Source organism: Meleagris gallopavo, chromosome 1 (assembly GCF_000146605.3).
Source record: "Meleagris gallopavo isolate NT-WF06-2002-E0010 breed Aviagen turkey brand Nicholas breeding stock chromosome 1, Turkey_5.1, whole genome shotgun sequence".
Lineage (NCBI taxonomy): Eukaryota > Metazoa > Chordata > Aves > Galliformes > Phasianidae > Meleagris > Meleagris gallopavo.
Window position 1 is genome coordinate 62,821,387 of NC_015011.2, and position 18,907 is coordinate 62,840,293.

Consider the following 18,907-nt stretch of genomic DNA (forward strand, 5'->3'; position numbering starts at 1 on the left):
AGAATGCACGTACTGCATTCTTTAACCACAGACAGGTACTTACCTGGTATCAAGCCTGAGGTGCGTCCCTTTGGCACAGCATTCTATTACTGATGCAAAAACAGTGTCATCTCACACACAGTTCTGAGACAGCAACTTGAATGTAATCTGGAACCAAACTAGAATATTGCAGAGGTGCAGGAAGATGGTAGCTCTCTTGGGTTCAAACGGACATGGAAACGGCTGACTTACTGGTCCCCTAACTTGAGTGTATGGGTTAAGAAAATGCTGACGCAGCTGATAGTCATTGTATCAGCCTTTGTACATGCATGTTTTTTTCAATTTTCTAGTGCACTTATAAACTCCTAGGAGCTTTCAAAATTAGAAGGAGGAATTGGGGAAGTTTAGAAACTTAGCTAATGCTGTATTAGGTCAGGGAATTCTTAACCTATCAGAACTCCCACACACTGCACTTAGAGAAGATACTCTCCTAAATGTTAAATGCAGGGAGAAAGGGAAGGCAGTCCCTCTCTGTGCGACATTGGGGTTTTCACGCTCTTTCAGGCACGGCCGCGGCTCTCTGAGGCGGAGCAGCCCGGGACTGCGGTAGGACTACACCTCCCATCATGCCTGGCCGCGGGGAGCCGCCGCCATTTCGCCGTTCTCCCTAACCGTTGAGCTCGGTCGGCTCCCCGTGCCCCGCCGTCGCTATGAGCCGCCTCAGCGGCGGTTGGGATGGCGCCAGCGGGGAAGCTCAGCTCCTCCTGGACCTGTGAGTGCCCCCCGACGCCTAACCCCGCTGCCCCCCGGCCCCTCTCCGCGGTGCGGTCGGCACTGAGCGCTTCCCTGAGGATGGGCCGGCTGCCCTCCGCCGGGGAGCGGGACTGGCAGGGGCCGGCAGGCTTCGGGTCGGGGTCGCGGCGTGTGTCAGCTGGCAGTTGGACAGGGCAGGGGGTTGGGTTCGGCTGAGCTCAGCGGCAGCAGGATGGGTGACGGGTGTGATGGGTGACAGGGCTTCTCAAGGGCCGTCTGGCTGGAGTGGCAGACGGGTGACCGGGTTTGGCAGGTGGGGAGCTGCACGGCCTTTGACGGGTCTGCAGGCGGAGGGGTGGTGAAGATTCCCTGGTTGCTGCTGGGCCCAGTGAGTCTGCTGGAGGATGTTTTACTATGGCTCTGTCATGCTGTCATGGTTCTTTGCGCTTATGAGGGAGGTGGAGATGGTAAGGATAAAGCATCAGTTTGACAGGTGAAAAAAAAAGAGCTGTTGAACAGTGTAGTTCGTTTTAGACTTATTCTTTTAAAGCAGATAAGGTTGTAATTGCCACGTGTTGGGAAAATTTCCGCTCCACTTGGCTGGCTCAGTTATCTTTATCCCGAAAAGAGTCAGAGGAGTTTTTAGCTTTCTTTATTAGAATAAATGGGGAGACCACTGGGAGGATCTCTCAACTCATCAGAGGTCACAGACCCTTTTTTTTACCCCTGTCCCTGGACTCTGTAGTGACCCCTCCTCTCCCTCTTTTCTTGGGGTTTGCATTCTTGGTTTGCCTAGCACATGCTCATCCCCCCCAGTAGGTACCACTCTTTGTTTCTTTTGTTTGTACATATTTTGTAATCTAGAGTCAGAGTTTGTTGTTTTGCTCAACTAGAGCTATCTTTGTATTCTGCTTGACAAAGTCCATCCCTCTTTGTCCTGTCAAGCAAACAAGATTTACAAGCCGGTGCTAAGCTAGCATCTCCTGCTGTATATCTGCAAGATAAGTTTGTTTATCAAGTTCTTCTTCACAGCCTTTATTCATCAACCTTATCTTATTTTGCAAGGACATCTTACCCTTTCTTTGTTCATCTCATATGGTATAGCTGGTAAATATATATATATTTTTTTCATATAAGATGCAATAATAGTGAAAACATAAATGATTAATTATCGAAGCATCAAATCATAGATGGCAGGTTTTGAAAATGGTGCAATTCTTCTTAAGAAGCCCTGTCAGGCTGGACAGGGCACTGAGCAACCTGATCTATCTGTGGGTGTCCCTGTTCTTGCAGCAGAACTTGGGCTGCGTGACCTTTAAAGGTCCCTTTTCAACCCAAGCAATTCAGTGTTTCTGTGATCTTAATATTTTTTTCTCCCAAGAGAAATTTTAAAACTCAGCAGCAAGAAACAGTTAAAAGAAATAAGAGACTCAGCATAACTCATGTTGATTTCCATTTCTCTACGCTGTTGTTGAAGTATTCTCTGCATACTGAACTAAGCAGTTGGTCTTGAATGGCAGGTACCTATTCACACATGGCTGGGGTAGTCCCCTTATAGTAAAAAACAAAAACAAAAACAAAAAACACCCCACAACAAAGTTTGTATTTTGACTTTAGATACAATTATTTCTATGCACTACAGTATATGATGACAATTTGCCTCAGGATGAGTCTAGCTTGATTTGCGGAGTCAGACTCTATAACCCAGAGTTAGGTTATAAAGCAGGCGCGTTTATTCAATGAGACGCGTATCGTTGGGTACGTGGGGAATAATTCCTCCTAACACGCACACCAACAAGCAAGAGCAGTACAGATTTATAAAGCAACCTTATGCATATTCAAAACATATCGTGGAATTTAGTTACATATTCATTAATTTTCCGGAAACTCATTTGCATGCTGCTTCTCCCCTTGACGCATGCGTGGTTCATAGCAGGGGTCTTCCTCTGCTGGATGTGGGGATGAAGTTAATCTCTTTGAGTCTTCACCTTTTGCCTAGTTTTGTGTTCAATTATCAGTAGTAAACTGGTTCTTGCTGACAATGCCTCAGCACTTTCTCCTGATGTTTACTTTCTTTCCATTCAGTTTACCACAGCACTCTGTGCCTTATCCTGTTTTCTCCAAATTTCTGCTTAGCTTGCACCCTAATACAATAGCTAATCAATAACCTGCCATTCCTTAATTCATGCTTGCCAGGAATGTTCCTTTTCTCTGGCCAAAGAAGGTGTCATGTCAAACAAGTACAGGTTTTATGGGCAGCAGCTGAAGGAACTGGGATTGTTTAGCCTGGAAAAGAGAAGGCTCATTGCTCGCTAAGACAACCTGAAAAGAGGTTGTGGCGAGGTGGGGTTGGGCTTTTCTCCCAGGTAACAGCAACAAGATGAGAGATGATGGCCTTACGTTGCCCCAGGGGAGGTTCAGGTTGGAGGTTAGGAAACATTTCTTCTGGGAAGGAGTGGTGATTCCCAGGGAAATGGTGGAGTCACTGTCCCTGGAAGTGTTCAAGAACTGTGTGGATGTGGTGCTGAGGAACGTGGTTAGCAGCCATGGTACGAATGGGTTGCTGGTTGGACTACGTGATTGTGGAGGTCTTTTCCAGCCTCAATGATTCTATTATTGTATAATTCTAAGTACTTAGCCCCTACCAGAAGCGTGTGTGCTTTCGTGACAAAGAATCACCCATTTTTTCATGTATCTCAGTAGAATGCCATTCCGAGAGAAGGGATTATCATACTGTAGGTGCATACACAGGCCAGTACAAAGGTGCAGAAAGGCTGTCTGGCTTACCCTAGCCCAAGGTAGGGTGCCACTTCACATTAATCAGCATGCTGCTGCACAGCTCTATCAGTGATAAGGGTCACCATTGTGGTTTTTAGTGCTTTGATAAGATTATCTGGGAAGCAAACAACCTTTTATCATACCTGCTGACAGGTAAAGAATTATCACATTTAGAAAAAGGAAGGGATGTAGATGGTGTAACCTGCATGTGCTGAGTGGGAGAGCTCTCTATTGTAATTCATCAGCAGAGTTCATCCAACAGACAGTGACAGCATGGTGCTCTTACACATCTCCATAGGGATCAGTTAAAGGCAGTCCACATGTGTGCTCAGGAAGTGGTGATGCATACTGGCAGATGGATCTTTACAGCTGCAGCATGTGGTTAAACTCTGGATTCTGCTTGAAATCACCGCCTCCTCGTTACAGTGACTTCTGAAGTGACCCACTACAGGTGTTCTTACTCCATTTTAATCTTGTTTTGCATGATTAATCTGTTAAATTTTTGGATTACGCTGCTTGCTTGTGTTCTCCTAGTTAGTTGTATATCAGGCCTAGTAATTTCTCTCTACGTGTATTGTGGAGCTTGATGCTCTTAACAGTTTTTACTTCCAATTGGATATTAATCTTAATGCTGTTTTATTAGTAATACTGCAGCAATCTTATCCATTATACCAGTAGGAGTAATACTTGACACTCATAATTACATTTTAAAACTCCCAGATGTGTATTATTTTAGTGTACTGTTTTGTACCTCACTAATCAGGTGATGGCCACCTGTGCTTTAAGCTTTTTACTGAGGCCCTTGGGCCTGGTGTTGAACTAGCAGAACTTGCAGCAGAAGCTGACAATTGAAACAAATCTGTGTATGTGCAGCACTCCTTTAATAAGGGCATTGTTTTTAAGATCTTCAAACCTGAACGTGCATTTATACAAGTGTTTCTGCTGCTGCTTCCTGCTTGTTGTCCTTTGCTCCCACCCCAAAAGAGCATTTAGCACTCTGGAGTGCTCAAGTTTTGCTCAAGTTACAGTTTACATCCTGTCTTAGGTTCTGTTTTCTGATGTTTACTATTCCCAAGGTGAGAAAATACCAACTTATACAGCTGATGCAGTTTAAAGGCTGGCACATTGAAGTAAGCCTGTGGTTGGTTTACATATTATGTTTGGTTGCAGACTGACTGCATAGGACTTTCAGGGCCTGCCAGGGAGGCATTTAGCAGAGAGGTGAAGGCGGCTGGGGCAGGTAACAGCTTTAGTTGTGCCGAGGCTCTCAGAGCCCTGGCAGGTGCTTTAAGATCGTTTGTTCATGCCCAGACATGCTTAGAACCAACACAGTTTCTACAGTCAAAAATGAGGCTCTTAGAGCAGCAGAAGCCAAATAGCACATTTTAAGGTGTTTAATTAAGATTGTTACCACGTTGTAAAGAACCGGTCTGCTCGTACAGTTAGGAATTGCTTAGATTTGATCGTTCCCTTTGTTGTTCATAGACAGCATGAACAGATGGCAGCCCACTGCAGGTCAGCACTTCCCCCAGACTGTCAGTGTGTTTGAAAGCTGAGGCCTTAAGGAAGGTGTCAGAACATATGCAGATGGCTGTATCTGCATGTACAAAAACTGAGTACTGAAATAGAGCTTCAGTTTCAAAACAGAGCTCCCTTGTGTGGTCTTGCTGTGAATATAAGTTACCTAATCTTAAAGAGTGCAGGAAGATGTATCTAATTTAGCTGCTTGCCTGTTTTAGCTTCCTTTCTTCTGGTTCTTTTCTTCTGATGTGCCCAAGCTCTAACATCTGTTCTGCTTTTCTTTTACATGTGACATAACTTAGTGCAAGCTGTACCTTGCTATAAGCTGGATTGCTTGTAAAATAATTAGTTATCAAGATCTATGAAGATAGGGAATCTAGTTCAGGTAACTATGGTCAGTAGATGATAGAACTTTCAGTTCAGGGCACTCCAGTGCTTACATGTACTCATATTAAGTAACAGGACGTGATGGGGAGATATCCTTCCCCAGTTTTGGCTTTTTGCCCTACTGTAATGCTTTTTAAAGTCTTGTAATTTCCTGGAAGACAAAGTGTTACCTTTTGTCTCTGGATATGGGTTAGATTCATGCTAACTTATTGTCTTCTTTTACCTAAGGACTTAAATTTCATCATAATCTTTCCCTTCAGAGACAAAGAAACCTGCTTCTTTAGGGACTAGCTGTCTCTAAGTGTGCCAGTGAGTGCTGATGATCTGAAGGTCAGTCTGCTCAAGGTGCTTAGAAAGCATTCCCAAAAATTGCTTCTGATGTTTCAGTGAGCCTGTGGTTTTAACAACCCGAAGTTGCAAAAGTGAAGATATTTCCTGGTTCACACAAATTCTTGAGCCCTGTGTTTCTCTGAGATTAATATACAGTGTTTTAGCAAAGCACTACCTCCTGATAGAAGCCTTATGTAAGTTGAGTTTGATTAGCTGGCAAGGGGAAGAGGTTGCTCTGAACAAAGAAACAGTTTTGGACCTCTGATACAAAAGGTACGCAGAGGGCAGGATCGTGGCACGTACAGAAAGTGTGGGTGAAACGGTACATGTTGGTGTTACTGTTAGTTCAGAATCTCTAGCCTGGTGTGTAGGATCATCAGGCTGTTTTCTTCATGTTGATGAAGGGTTTTGAAGAATGAGAGCGAAGGAGAAGGAGGCCTAACTATTGCTAAGAAAAGAATGTCTGTTTTGACTCAAACTAACTGATGTTTCTGATTGTGATAGGATTTCAGCCAGTTGTTCCTGTGAGAACCTTACTTCTCAGCCCAGGGCAGCTGAGTTTCCAAGATAACTGTTGCTGATGAGACTATTTGAATGCCTTGTGGCAGTATGGAACAGCTGGACCCAGTGAGGTTGGGTCTGGTTGACCCAGCTTTTGGCTTGATTGTTCTGTTTCTAATATGTGATGCCTTTTTTGACTGTGTAACTTTCCTGTATTTCAGGTGCGTTCAGTATTTGACAAAGAACCTTTCCAGATACACTGCAGATATCAAGATGTTGCCACCTAACATTAAGGATAAACTAATTAAATTAATGAGTAGACAAGGGCAAATAACAGATTCAAACATCAGTGAGGTAAGAACCCATTAAGAACTGTTGTATCTGTGGTAGTTAATCCATAAGGATGAACTAAACTATAATTCCTTATGTGTGACAACAGATGAATTCATGGCTGCTTAAACTGTCCCTGTCTTCACTTTGTTCTTGTTCTTTTCCCTACACTCTGTAATGCTAATAGTCACTTATTAAAAATAATACGGCTTATACAAAATACATTTGTATGGGTAAGTAAGTGAAAAACACTTTCTAGTCAGTGACAATTTACTTCTCTTTAATCAGCTGACAAACATAATCTCTTTTCAGTACTGCAAAGTGGACTGTTTTAAACTAGTTATGTTAGAGACTGTATTGTGTTTCAAGAAGCCAGTACAAAATCTGTTAAAAGATTTCAGGAACTGGCTAAGTTTCTGTCACGCTCTTGACATTAAGATTCATTTTCATTCTTTGAAATATGATTGTGCTAGAGCTCAAAATTGATGGTTCAACTTCTCTAATCACTTTTGCTCATCAGCAAATGACTTTTCTTTGGCTGTAAATTGAGAGGCACATCTGTTTCGGTATCCACTGTTATCTTGTTTGGCTTTGAAGGGAAGTGTGAGAATTGAGGAGAGCTAAAGGCTGACCTTGGTGAAGCAGGAGATGAATGACTCCCTGTTCGTAGCTATTTTGACCTGTAGTTCCCAAGAGACATAGTATCAGTTCCACAGAGCCAAAACAGTGAACCTAAGTGTGGAAGAGAATTAAAAGGACTGTGGGAAACCTTCAAACAACCCTTTTTATCTTCTGTATGCATCATTTTTAATTGTAAAAAATAATAAATTCTCGAGTGTTCTTTATGTCATTTTGGTGAGTTTGTGTTGACACAGTTTGATTTTGGCTGTTTTCAGTATGTAATCCTTCCTAAGCATCATGAGAGATGCATATAATTATAACTGTATGACTGTATGTATAATGTACTCAAAGACATTAAGATATCTTTAGCCTGAGAAGAAACTGGGGAGTTGAATTATAATTTTTCCTCTGGCTCCTTGTAAAATCTCATCTATCTTTGCTCAGCAGTCGGTCACAGCCTTTTCTCGGAGCTTTTTTTTCACTTGAATATTTTATTTTGGTTATTTTTCTCAATGTGTTTTTTTTCTCTGTTCCTGCAGTTTCCTATGATCACTTTTCTTGAGCATGATTTATCTTAGCTTTCTTTCCTAACAGTTTCCATGTTTACTTTTATTTCATTTGCACTTTTCTTTAAATGCTAACCACCTTTATGGTTCTGAATTTATACTGTTTCTCCATGCTGTTCAGCATTCATGTTCTTTCATCTTGCAGATACGCTTTTTGTTCAGCACAGCAAAAGCACCTTAAGTGGTTTAGCTCTTCTTATTGTTCCTTGCTTGCATAACCAAGTGTTTTATGCTCTGAACATTTGCAAAATCTAAATTCTTCTTCCATATGGATAAGGAATTTTCTGTTTTTGCTACTGCTTCCCTCTTGCTCTTTTCTTTTATAGTCTCAACGGATCTGTTCTCTTGGATTTTTCCAGGCTGTGATGATTCATTGGCTTTTGTGCCTGTTTATTCCTTGCTGTTGTCCAGCATTTTGTTTACAGTTTTAACTTCTTGTAGTTGAAATTCTGTTTGCATGCATTTATCCATTAGCTTTTGTTCATCTCATCCTGCTCTTGCCCGGACTTGTTCTACCATCCTTTTTTTCTTACTCTGCTTTTTGCTTGGAGCAGCTTTACATGAGATGTATGCTAAACTCCTTACTGCAGCTCAATTTTACCATAAAGATACATAAAGCACTTCAGCATTTGTCCACAGGATTTAAGACTGTACTTTAATCTCCTGTATTGTGCATCCAAACAATCTTTATCTTAATTCCACCTCTTTGAGACAAATTAGATTTTAGTATCTATATTCAATGAAAATGAATCTGTGAATAGCAACAGAAAGCAAACCTTTAAGTAATAACTAAATGTGTGAAAAATCTTTAGCTAGGGGAAGTTCATACTCCAGCTACTTTAAATAGCATTATAGTAATGTGACTTCTTGTTTAGAATTCTCTACATCTTTCTTTTTCTTGTTTTACGGTTCTGATGTCTGACAAGGTTTTTCACGTGGCTTCAAAACCAGCAGTTTGCTCTCTTTTGTGGTGATCTGGGCAATTTGAAATTGAGGAAGAAATCTGATAGCCAGGGAAAGCATCTTCAATAAACGTTGATGATCACTTTGTGATCACTTGGACTTCAGGCATGTCAACTCTAGGTTTGATATTAGCTCATGAGATACAAATTCAGAAATATGATTGAAGTAGAAATTGAATGTGACTCTTGTGAAAAGGACTTAGAAGCGTGTTACAGGACGTGTTGGAGGTTTTATGGCATAAACAGATGCGTTTGAGGCTTCTAGTATTTAGGAGAAAATACAATCAAAGCTGCCTTCTGTTTGCCACTTTGGAAAAAGGTTGCAATTACAATCTGCTAGAAGTTCTTGCTTCTTTTCAGAAGGCTCGTTTGACTTCATTACTAAAGATTTTAGCATCGGGTGGATTTGAACAACATAAGAACAGTGCTCCTTGTTCTTTGTGAGTTAAAAGAGGGAGTGAGAAGCTGAAGGGGGTAATATAAGGTAATGATCTAACATTTGCCTATTGATCAGAACACATAGTGACATAAGGTCAGGGAAGAGGAGGACTGCAAATAATATTTAGTAAAAAGCGGTAAGAGTCACCAAAAGTGAAATGAAAGGTAAGATATGTGGTTATTACTACAATCTGAGGCCTTCCATCACTTTGGGTCTAAGTTTAATAAATGCACTTTGGGGGAAAGGAAGACCTGTGGTCTTGAGGGACTTAAAGAGCCTCTTTAATGAGCATTTGGTACCTCTGCGTGTGTGTGGGTGAGAAAAATACTCTAGGGCAAAACATTTTTTAAGTCTCAGCTTAAATCTGCTTAAGACATTAAATTTGTTTATAATCAGTGTTTACACTTCAGCTTTCTGCCATCCAATTTCTAGTAAGTCTGAGAATATTATCCTTGGTAAACATACTGACATACTGGTGTTAACAACTGTGGCATCCGCTGTTGAAACAGTAGTGTTAATGTGCTCCTACTCTAGATTTATCACAGAAATGCAACATTCGTACTGTGGCAGGTGAACTGTTGTGGCAAATTTAACATGTTCTCTTTATGGATTTTAATTGTCAGGACTGACAACGCCATCCTCTAGTGGGTATTTTAAAAAGTTCTCTGTGATGTCTAACATTACTAGTATTTTGGATTAAAGTCTGCAGTTGTATGACATAGCAGGTTTTTGTTACAGGTATTGCACCCTGCTGTAGAGTCTTTAGACCTCCGAGAATGTGATATTTCAGATAATGCATTATTGCAGCTTTATAACTGCAAGCAATTGAAAAAAATCAACTTAAACTCCTGCAAAGAAAACAGATTGGGGATCACTTCAGAAGGTATGTTATCTGTGTATAGATAACTGGGATCTTGTTTCTGTTTTATTTTTCTTTTAGATTGGAGTAAATTGCAAAAATACCTAGGGTAACTCTTGCTTTAAAAAGTCCCCAGTGCCACACCAATACTAATTAAAAGTAACTTCAGTGGTGTAAATTATAAGCCCAGAACAATGATTATCTGATGAAAGAAAGCTATCAGGTTACTGATAAGCTGCTGTTCTGATAATTCTATGGTTCATTTAATGGTATTTTTCACTTCATTTTGTTCTTCAGTAAATGAGTTTGTAGCATTTCCTCTTACCTGAAAGATTTAGCTTACTTTAGGATTTGGTATTTCAAATATTATTCTTAACCTGCAGTCTTAAGTTGTGTCAGGAGCTATTGGCTTGTAAGAATTAAGTTTGCTAACTTTTTGTTTCCCACAACCTGTGTTTCATTATGCTTATTTCCTTGCTCCATCACTAGCTCATCCGTACTGAAAACTGAGGCTAAATATTCATTTGGAGTTACTGTATACCTTACTTCAGATCAGCCTTGTCTTGTCTATTTTCTTAGCACTGCATATTGATGTGCTTATCTTTCAGTGAAATGTTTTTAGTTGATTTTATGTACTTGTTAATGTTCCTGCATTGCTGTGCTTTTTGATCACTGGGACAATTTACAGTGGTCTTCCCTTCATGCCTTCATCAGTCCACTGATATCTACTACGTTTCTTAAGCTGAACACAGAGGTCTTTGTGTCAATTTTTTTTCTCTATTTGGGTAGAGATTTCTGATTACTTTGCTGTTAATAAGTTAACAACGACGTGTTCCTTCTCTATTCAACTTTGCTGACTTTCATGCTCACAAGCTGAGCCCTTAATATACTAAAAATCAGAGTTGCCAAGCTTTTAAGTTAAAATAGTTTTATTCACTCATTTCTATTGTGTACACACATACAAGCAGTTTGAAGAAATGTTACCTTTTACTATCTCACTGATGGGTTTTTGTTTTTTTCTGAAGAAACCTGTACATTTGCGTGCCATTACCATATTTTTCTACTGTAAACCAATTCTGAAGCAAACAAATACTCTTTTATCCATGTTTCTTTGAAGTTCTTACATAGTAAAATATACTGATAGCATTCAACTTTTTATTTATTTCTATCCAGAAATTATGTAATTTTCTGTACAACTGGAATCACCGTGTTGCCATAATCTCTGAAATAATTTCCTTTCTTGAACTGCATCTGTAGTTCATGTACTTCTGTTATTTCTGAGGTGGTGAAGCCTTGGCACAGCTGCCCAGAGAAGCTGTGGATGCCCCATCCCTGGAGGCATTCAGGGCCCGGTTGGTTGGGCCCTGGGTGGCAGTTTTAAGGTGGTTGAGCTTTAAGGTCCCTTCCAATCCACGCCATTCTATGATATGATTCTATGATTTGATTGGCTACTTGCTGACACCTCTGTGCAAATGTTTTGGTTGTTGCCAACCCGCAAGGCTCTGAGGGCACCAACCAGCCCTTAATGACCAGTGTCATGACCAGTCTTGTCACACCAGGTGCCCGTGGGCCTTCAGGCCTGATGTGAACTGTCATGGTTCCTTCTGAACTATTATTTTGATTTTGGTTTTTTGAGTTGGCTGTGGACGTGACCCATTGCTTTGTTGCCTGGTGTTCACTGGACCATCAGCAGGACCTAGTACTGTCATCTCTCTCCCTGCTCACACAGCTCAGTGCCATGGGGCTGTGGCCTGCTGGTGAGGGCACTGCGCTGCCTGTGTTGTATCTAACCTATGCTCATGGCTTGCATGCACTTACAGAGCAGCCCTGATCTTGCTGCTCCTTGACTTAAACACTTTAATCCTTTGCTACTAAGCACAGTCTTCTTGCTGATTGTAGTACCACACCAAGTACTGTTCTTAATTGGACTTAAATCTTTTTTTGTCTTCCTGTCCACTGATAATGCTGTAGGCAGTACTAAACCGTTGTGTACCTGAATTTAACAAGTGTGTGTATGAAGGCCTGGTGTGAAAGTGGAGAGGACTTGAGTAAATTACTGCAATCATTTTGCAGTTCAAAGGGTTTTTAGTGCTTGTTTTTGGTCATTCCTCCTCCCTCATCACTTGGGCAGACTGTTCAAGTAAGACTACTTTTCTAATGAATGTTCCCCAGTGTTCAAACATTGCAGCATGTGTCTTCCTTCAGGAGCCAGCAAGCTATTGCTTCAATTTCCCCAAGTTAGTGCTTCTTTCCACCAGCATAGTATAGTTGGCTCTGATTTCTCCCAGTCAAGATTTTGTAGTTTTGTTTATCTCAGCTTGACCCTCCTATCCATTGGAGTTGCTTTCTTCCTAGATCTGCATTTAAAACCCTAACTTATCATGCTATTTTCTGGATTTGCTCTGGTTGTCAGTACTTCTTAGCAAGGACTTCCAATGCATATAGACGAGCAAAAATATTTCACAAAATATCCAAAAATATCTAAATATCTGTCCCTATCATTCTGCATTATCTTTAAAATTACTCTTCTTCCTCAGTTTCTCTAATGTCAGCCTATCACCTATCTTATTTCCTTTCTCCTCTGGAGCAGCTCTCCGCCACCATCCTCACTGTTGCAGGATGCTGCTCCATCTTCTGTATCTGCAAGTTTCACGTGCCTGTTTTCCAGCACAGCATAATGTTCATTAACTTGACTTTTTCTCATCCCTTGTCTTTTCTCTCACTTGACTGCATGATGGCATTTTTCCATTAATCACATTGGACCTACTGTCCATGTAACCATGTTGACCAAATGACTGAAATACTTCAGTTTATATGAACAGACGTTGTTACACCAAAACTATGATGCAACTACAACACCATTTCCAGAGGTATCTCAAGCCATTGTTTGTGTTGTTTTTTTTTTCACTCAATTCACTGAGTTGATATCTTGTGTAGATAACATCCCTCAGGTATCCCTTTTACATTATGGAAGGGAATTCAGCATTTAGAAATCTTTGTCAGCTCTGGCATTCTTCAGCAGTACCGTTTATCAGGTCTCTGCTCTTGTTAGGTGATGTCAATTTCTTTTTCTTATCCTTCAATTAGCAAAACGAAACAACGACCACAAAATGATTTTCATGTACAATATCTTGCTGAGATGGCACGTAATGAAAGTTGAGCAGTCAGTGACCACCAGAGGACAGCACAAAGAGTTCAGTGGGGTGATTATGTTACAGTGACTGATTATTTATTTATTTTTAATTATTCTGTTTCTTTGACAGGTGTCATAGCCTTGGCCTTATCCTGCCCTTATTTGCGTGAAGCGTCTTTTAAAAGGTGCTGCAATATAAGTGACAGTGGAGTTCTTGCTCTTGCACTCAATTGCCAGTTCTTACAAATACTGAACTTGGGCAGCTGCTCAGGCATCATGGATGCATCTCTGCAGGCGCTAGGAGAAAACTGTAAATTTCTTCACAGTGTGGACTTTTCATCTACTCAGGTAACTATGATGGCAGTAGGTTATAACTGACTTTTGTTTGTTTATTTAGTTATTTATTTAAGGTTGGCGTGATGATCTTTATTAAACGTGATAAGCAATATCTTTTTAGATCAGTTCCTAATAAGGCTTAGGACCACAGTTCCTTTCCACTTTTCTCTTCTTAAGGAAGAGGACTCACACTAAACATAATCTCTCACCACTAAAGTCAGCTGAATGCTATATCTCATTATCTCCAAAATTCCTTCTTAAGGAAAAGAAATACATGTTTCTGCATCCTGGCAATCAGAAAAGTACACGTTTTGGTATTGTAGCATGCATTGAGGACTAAAGATGCATTTATTAAAAGCCACATGCTATTGGAGACTTCAGTGTCTTTATTTAGTATAATCATTTTCTTCAACTTATAAAATACTTCGTAAAAAGAGGGTACAACATTGGACATGTTAGTATGTTCTTTCAGGTAAGACAAACCATCTGAATAGTAATAATATATATTGTTCAACTAAATATGCCCATACTGTAAGCAAAGAGTCCGTAATTAGTTCTAGTTCAAGAGTGATTGTGTTTTCTGAATGGCTTTATCAGAGTTGTTATGGAGTTAACAGGGGAAGAATGACATGAAAAATGTAGGAAAGAACAGATAAGAGGATTTAGCAGCAGTTGCTATTTAGCATAAGGAGGAGAGATTTGGATACAATAACACTACTAGAACAGGCTTTATAATTACGGTTAGATAATGAAGTGGATGAAAGGAATTTCTGAGATAATGAAGTGTAGCATTCGTTTGACTGTGGTGATGAGTGATTACTTTATGCTCAGCATGAGTCCTACACAGAGCATTCATGAAGCATCAGATAGGAAAACGTGGGACAGTTTTGTATTTTAGGTGCTGTTGTTCTCCCTGAAGCTTTTCCTGAAGGGAAGGGCATCAAAAGTCATTTTTTTTTCTGTGGTAATTTTTATTACCACCATTGAAGTCTGTTTCTTCAAGCTTATTTCATGATTTTCAATTCCCTTTCCTATCTTCTCTCTTCCTGTCCATGAAATAGATAATGTGAGAAACACACTTAAAATTAAAATTTCTATTCAGGCAAATATCTTAGTGATAGCAGCAAAGTTTATTCATTGTTGCAGTAATGGATGCACACCTCCCTACAGGCAAGGGAGAAATTGCATGCCTACTTAGTAAAATTGATTCTGTTATATACCCTGGACCTGACACAGGTAATATCTCTCCTGGTGTCCATTGGTTGAGTGTCTCAGGCTCACAGTCCTTCCAGTGCTGTTGCTATGGTACATCTCCACATAAGGACTGTTACCAAATTGTTGCCTTTAGGTATGCTTTGTATGTTTTGAAATATTGGAGATATTTCAAAGTTAGCACATCCGTTCTGCTTTGTACTTTGATAGGAGGGCAATATTTCAAAGTTAGCACATGCGTCCTGTCCTATGCTAGGCTCCCCCCATCCTGCATGCTTTCCTTATCTTAGACTGTCTCAATTCTACCCGAGTCATTACACCCCATTCTCAACATCACTCTATTCATCAGCTTTCTTTATGTCTCAATAATGTATACAACTGTTTCACAGGAAGGTTGCAAGTGCAGTAAAGGCCTGCATCCAGAAAATACTGGAAACTTCTGCTGCAAAAACACAATCTACTTCTCACAATAAGTTTCCTGGTATGTGTTTTAATTGGGATGAACTCCTCTTGAATAAGTAGATGTTTGAACACCTTTTGTTCCTTCCTGAGTATCAGTTGTATGGTGATAAACACTAGAATTCTGAATTTCATTTGACTAAAATATGTGGAAACATAGTAAGTATCAATTAAACCGTCTTAACATCTTTCTCTGTGACATTGCCAGTTACAGATAAGCAGACTAAAGAAGAGAAACTGTTAGTGGGTCGTGCCTGTAGAGACTGCAAGACCTAACCACATCCTTATGTTTGTGTGCCAGAATGAATAATAAAAATGAAGTGAAAATGGCAAACGTGCACGAAAGAGTAAAACAGTGAGAAATTTGAAAATAGGTGAGCAGGCAAAGAAGGGCACACAGCCTGCTGCAGGAATAAGGAGACAGATGTAAAATAGGCTGCAAAGGAGCAAATGGCTCAGAGTGGTGTCACCACTTTTATAAATAATCTCATCTGGTGACTGTGGAGAGATGAAATACAGTGAATGGAAGACGTAAAGACTGATACAAATAACAAGAAGTGGGGTGGGCAAAACCAGGGAAGAAATGAGTAAGAAGAAGGTGTAGCTCTGCACCCCTGCATACACAGAGTGTATAAATGGAAGCTTGGCCTGAAAAAGCTCTGCTGTGCTGGCACAGAGCTATGTAAGAAAACTACTTGTGCTTAGGTGTCAATATGCTTGCAGTATCGTTCTGAGGAGTTTGGTTTTATACTTAAATTCTGTGCCTACTGCACTACTTCTGTCCTAAATCCTAGTAGTGTTAACAGGTAGGAACACAGACACTAGAGTCCCAGTCCTACACAAATTAAATAGTACATTTCCTCTGTAATCTTCAATGATTCAGTATATGGCAAATAATTGTAGGAAGAATCTTTCTGAAAGGGCTGTGCAAACTTCTGTGCAGGGCAGTTTAGTTTTCTGCAAAATGTGTTAGCAAGAGCAGGAGTATTGCTGGTTAGGTATTCTGTCTGTGCAGGCACTTCTCACGTAGAATAGGGTTGAGTTGTTTCTGTGTTTAACTGCTGATACCTGAGTAATCTAAGCCTTTGCTACGTGTACAGGAGCTTGATGACTGGTCTATACCAAGAGCCCGATGTATTTGTGGCTTGATATTAACCACAGATGGTTAATCTTTAATATGAGAGTATATGAGTGCAAATGGGTACTCTATAATAGAGTATGAAACAGTACTGCAACACTGCTGCTGTAGTATAGCGATACTTAAGGCAAGGAAGGGAGGAGGCTTTTGTTTTAATAAAAGCTGGTTTGGTGCTTAATATATTCACAATCATAAAGACAGAATTCAGTGCAGTTGTTAAGGCACCAGCCAGAAAATCTGGTCCAAGTTTCTTTTGATGACATGGAGGAGAAGAGGCACAGCTATCAAATCTTAACTCGGTTTGTTCTTCGGTTGGTGACCGTGTACTGGTTTTAGATCTTAGACCCTTTAGGAAATTACAGTGATTAATCTCTCTGCTTTTGTCCCACATAAGGAATTTATTAGAATGTATTTGTTTACTGCCCTTTGTCTCCTGGTCTGGCTGTCTTGAGAAACTAAACGTGCTGTCGTCTTGATAACTTGCTGAGCTAGGCACTGCCATTCCTATTGCCCTTTGTGTACTTTCACACTGAGTCATTAATTCTTCATTTGCACTGGTTTGATCCTTTCTACTTCAGTTCTGTACAGTCAATTTGCAATAGGTGGCCAGTAGCCAAGAAGACAATTTGTGCAATGGAAATAGTCAAATCTTTCAACAGAAATGGAACTTGTGGTATCTGAATTCTAGCTGTCAAATTGGGCTGAGTCTCACTATGTGTGTTTGGTGACTGCAGTGATACAAGGCCAGTTGGAAATGAGGAGGAATTTTAATGAATTTAGTTCCCAGAAGTGAACATTTAAATTGTTCTTACTTGCCTTTCTGAGGAAAGCCCTTTGTGTCTCTCTCTTTCTCTTGCAGATAATCATTGCTTTGTGGTTTTCAATAGCCAATCTGATAAAACCTTTCAGTGCAAGTATATGATGAGTGATGAAAGACTGCTCGTTTGAGGGAATTTTGTGCTAATTAGCTGGTTTGCTTCCACCTGAGTGCAAGTAGGACTGCAGATAAAAGGCTGCTGTGATTACTCTTTTTTTCTTTTTCCCTTTTTCCTACCCAAGGTACTTCCTTCATGAACGTTTCCAGCAGGGAACATTTTCAGCAGTCAGGAAAACAGCAGAAAATTAGTTCACATAGAGCACAAGTGCTTTAAGGCTTATAAATTAAAAATGCCGTACCCTGACCATAGTAGTGCACCCACTGTTAAATGAGCCCACAAAGCCACAGATACAGCAGTTCCACAGCTAGGCTGAATCACATATGTAGTGTGATGCAAGTATTTAATAGATGGGGAAAAAATATACTTGGATAGTTTTCTCTGCAAACCTAGTTTGGAAGAAAATACATTCCTGTTAGATGTATTAAGTGACTGTAGGGAGAGTATAAATTAATGTAAGAAGTCTTTTCCAAACAGTTTTGCTTGAAAAATTGAGCTTTAATCCAATTTGTTAATAAGTGTGGTTTTTTTTCTAGGTAACAGATGATGGTGTTATAGCACTAGTGAATGGAATGTGTTCAAAGAATTTAAAGGTAATCTATCAAATCTAATAACAAATTAATTACAGAAGGAAAGAGACTGAGTAGTAGTGTGGATTTTGTTTTTCTGTTGAGCTGTGTTTAGTAACATATTCCTGTGCTTTTAGTTTTCTTAAAAACCATACATTTAAGTGCTTTTGTATTTAGGTTTTTTTATTGACAGTTCTAATAAGGCAATATTTTATATCTTTATGTAGAATGACATAATTTAAAAACAAAACTTGTGTTCTGTCAGTATACAGAACTACAAAAGTTTCGGTCTGGTGTACTGGCAGTGACAAAAAGAAAGGAAAATGTGGCATTATTTGTTAGTCTTTTCTTCAGTCTCTCTTCCTTATCTGTGTCCTAATCCTTATACATCTGCTTCACGTCGTGAAAGTAAAGTGCAAAATTTATAGGCAGTGGTCCAGTGTCAGGCACGTGGTGAAATAAGTAGTGTCTTAAAGTAATCAAGCTCGCAAGTAGCGAGATGGTGACATCTTTTTACTTCAGGAGGCGTTCAGATTCCACACTTCACTTACTGATTATAAAGAACTAAGAACATACATCAGCTTTTGTATTTCTTGCTTCACTGAATACAGTTCTTGTTTTCTGTGTCGTCATTCTGTTCAAGATTACATTTATTGCAAAAGCTCCCTTTCATTTACGTGCTCGTTCAAGATCCTTGGAGCTCATGGTTTGGAAAGAGACTTCACAATAAAACAGTGCTTTGTTGGGGTGCCTGAAGGATATATTCCCAAATACTATTTTCATTAGCTCCGATGTTTTATCCTCAGCGTTTCTTCTTGTTGTGTTTATTGATATAGAAAGTAGGCTGGAGAACACTGATTTTTAACAGGAACAACAGAAATTTGATAGTAACCTGTCAAAGCCAAATGGAAGAAAACTGCCAGGAAGAAAGCAGTCATTCTGTTTGCCGTGAAAGCAAACTGGTAGGAGAACGTGCAATAGGAAAACTGTTGAATTCCTATCTGTAGAATCTCATGGAAAAGTTTTTTCAGGTGTCTTGAATGATACGTGCATTTGGAGAAAAGCTAAATTTATGGTTTTAGATTTTTTTGGTGTCAAA

At 39.9% G+C, this 18,907-nt stretch overlaps 1 protein-coding gene across 3 annotated transcripts; it reads left to right on the top strand.

Moving 5' to 3' along the window:
- Positions 1 to 47: 47 nt before the first annotated feature.
- On the top strand, positions 48 to 17,866 carry AMN1 (antagonist of mitotic exit network 1 homolog). 3 transcript variants are annotated; one of them, XM_010714441.3, is made up of 5 exons: positions 48 to 751; positions 6,471 to 6,603; positions 9,906 to 10,050; positions 13,290 to 13,507; positions 17,776 to 17,866. In XM_010714441.3, exons 1-5 carry the CDS (start codon positions 690 to 692, stop codon positions 17,848 to 17,850), a joined length of 633 nt encoding a protein of 210 aa, XP_010712743.1. In that variant the 5' UTR covers positions 48 to 689; the 3' UTR covers positions 17,851 to 17,866. The 3 variants fall into 3 exon arrangements, with proteins under 3 accessions (XP_010712743.1, XP_019471942.1, XP_019471937.1); XM_019616397.2 differs by lacking the exon at positions 48 to 751 and adding an exon at positions 3,821 to 3,961; XM_019616392.2 differs by lacking the exon at positions 48 to 751 and adding an exon at positions 5,997 to 6,375.
- Positions 17,867 to 18,907: the final 1,041 nt, after the last annotated feature.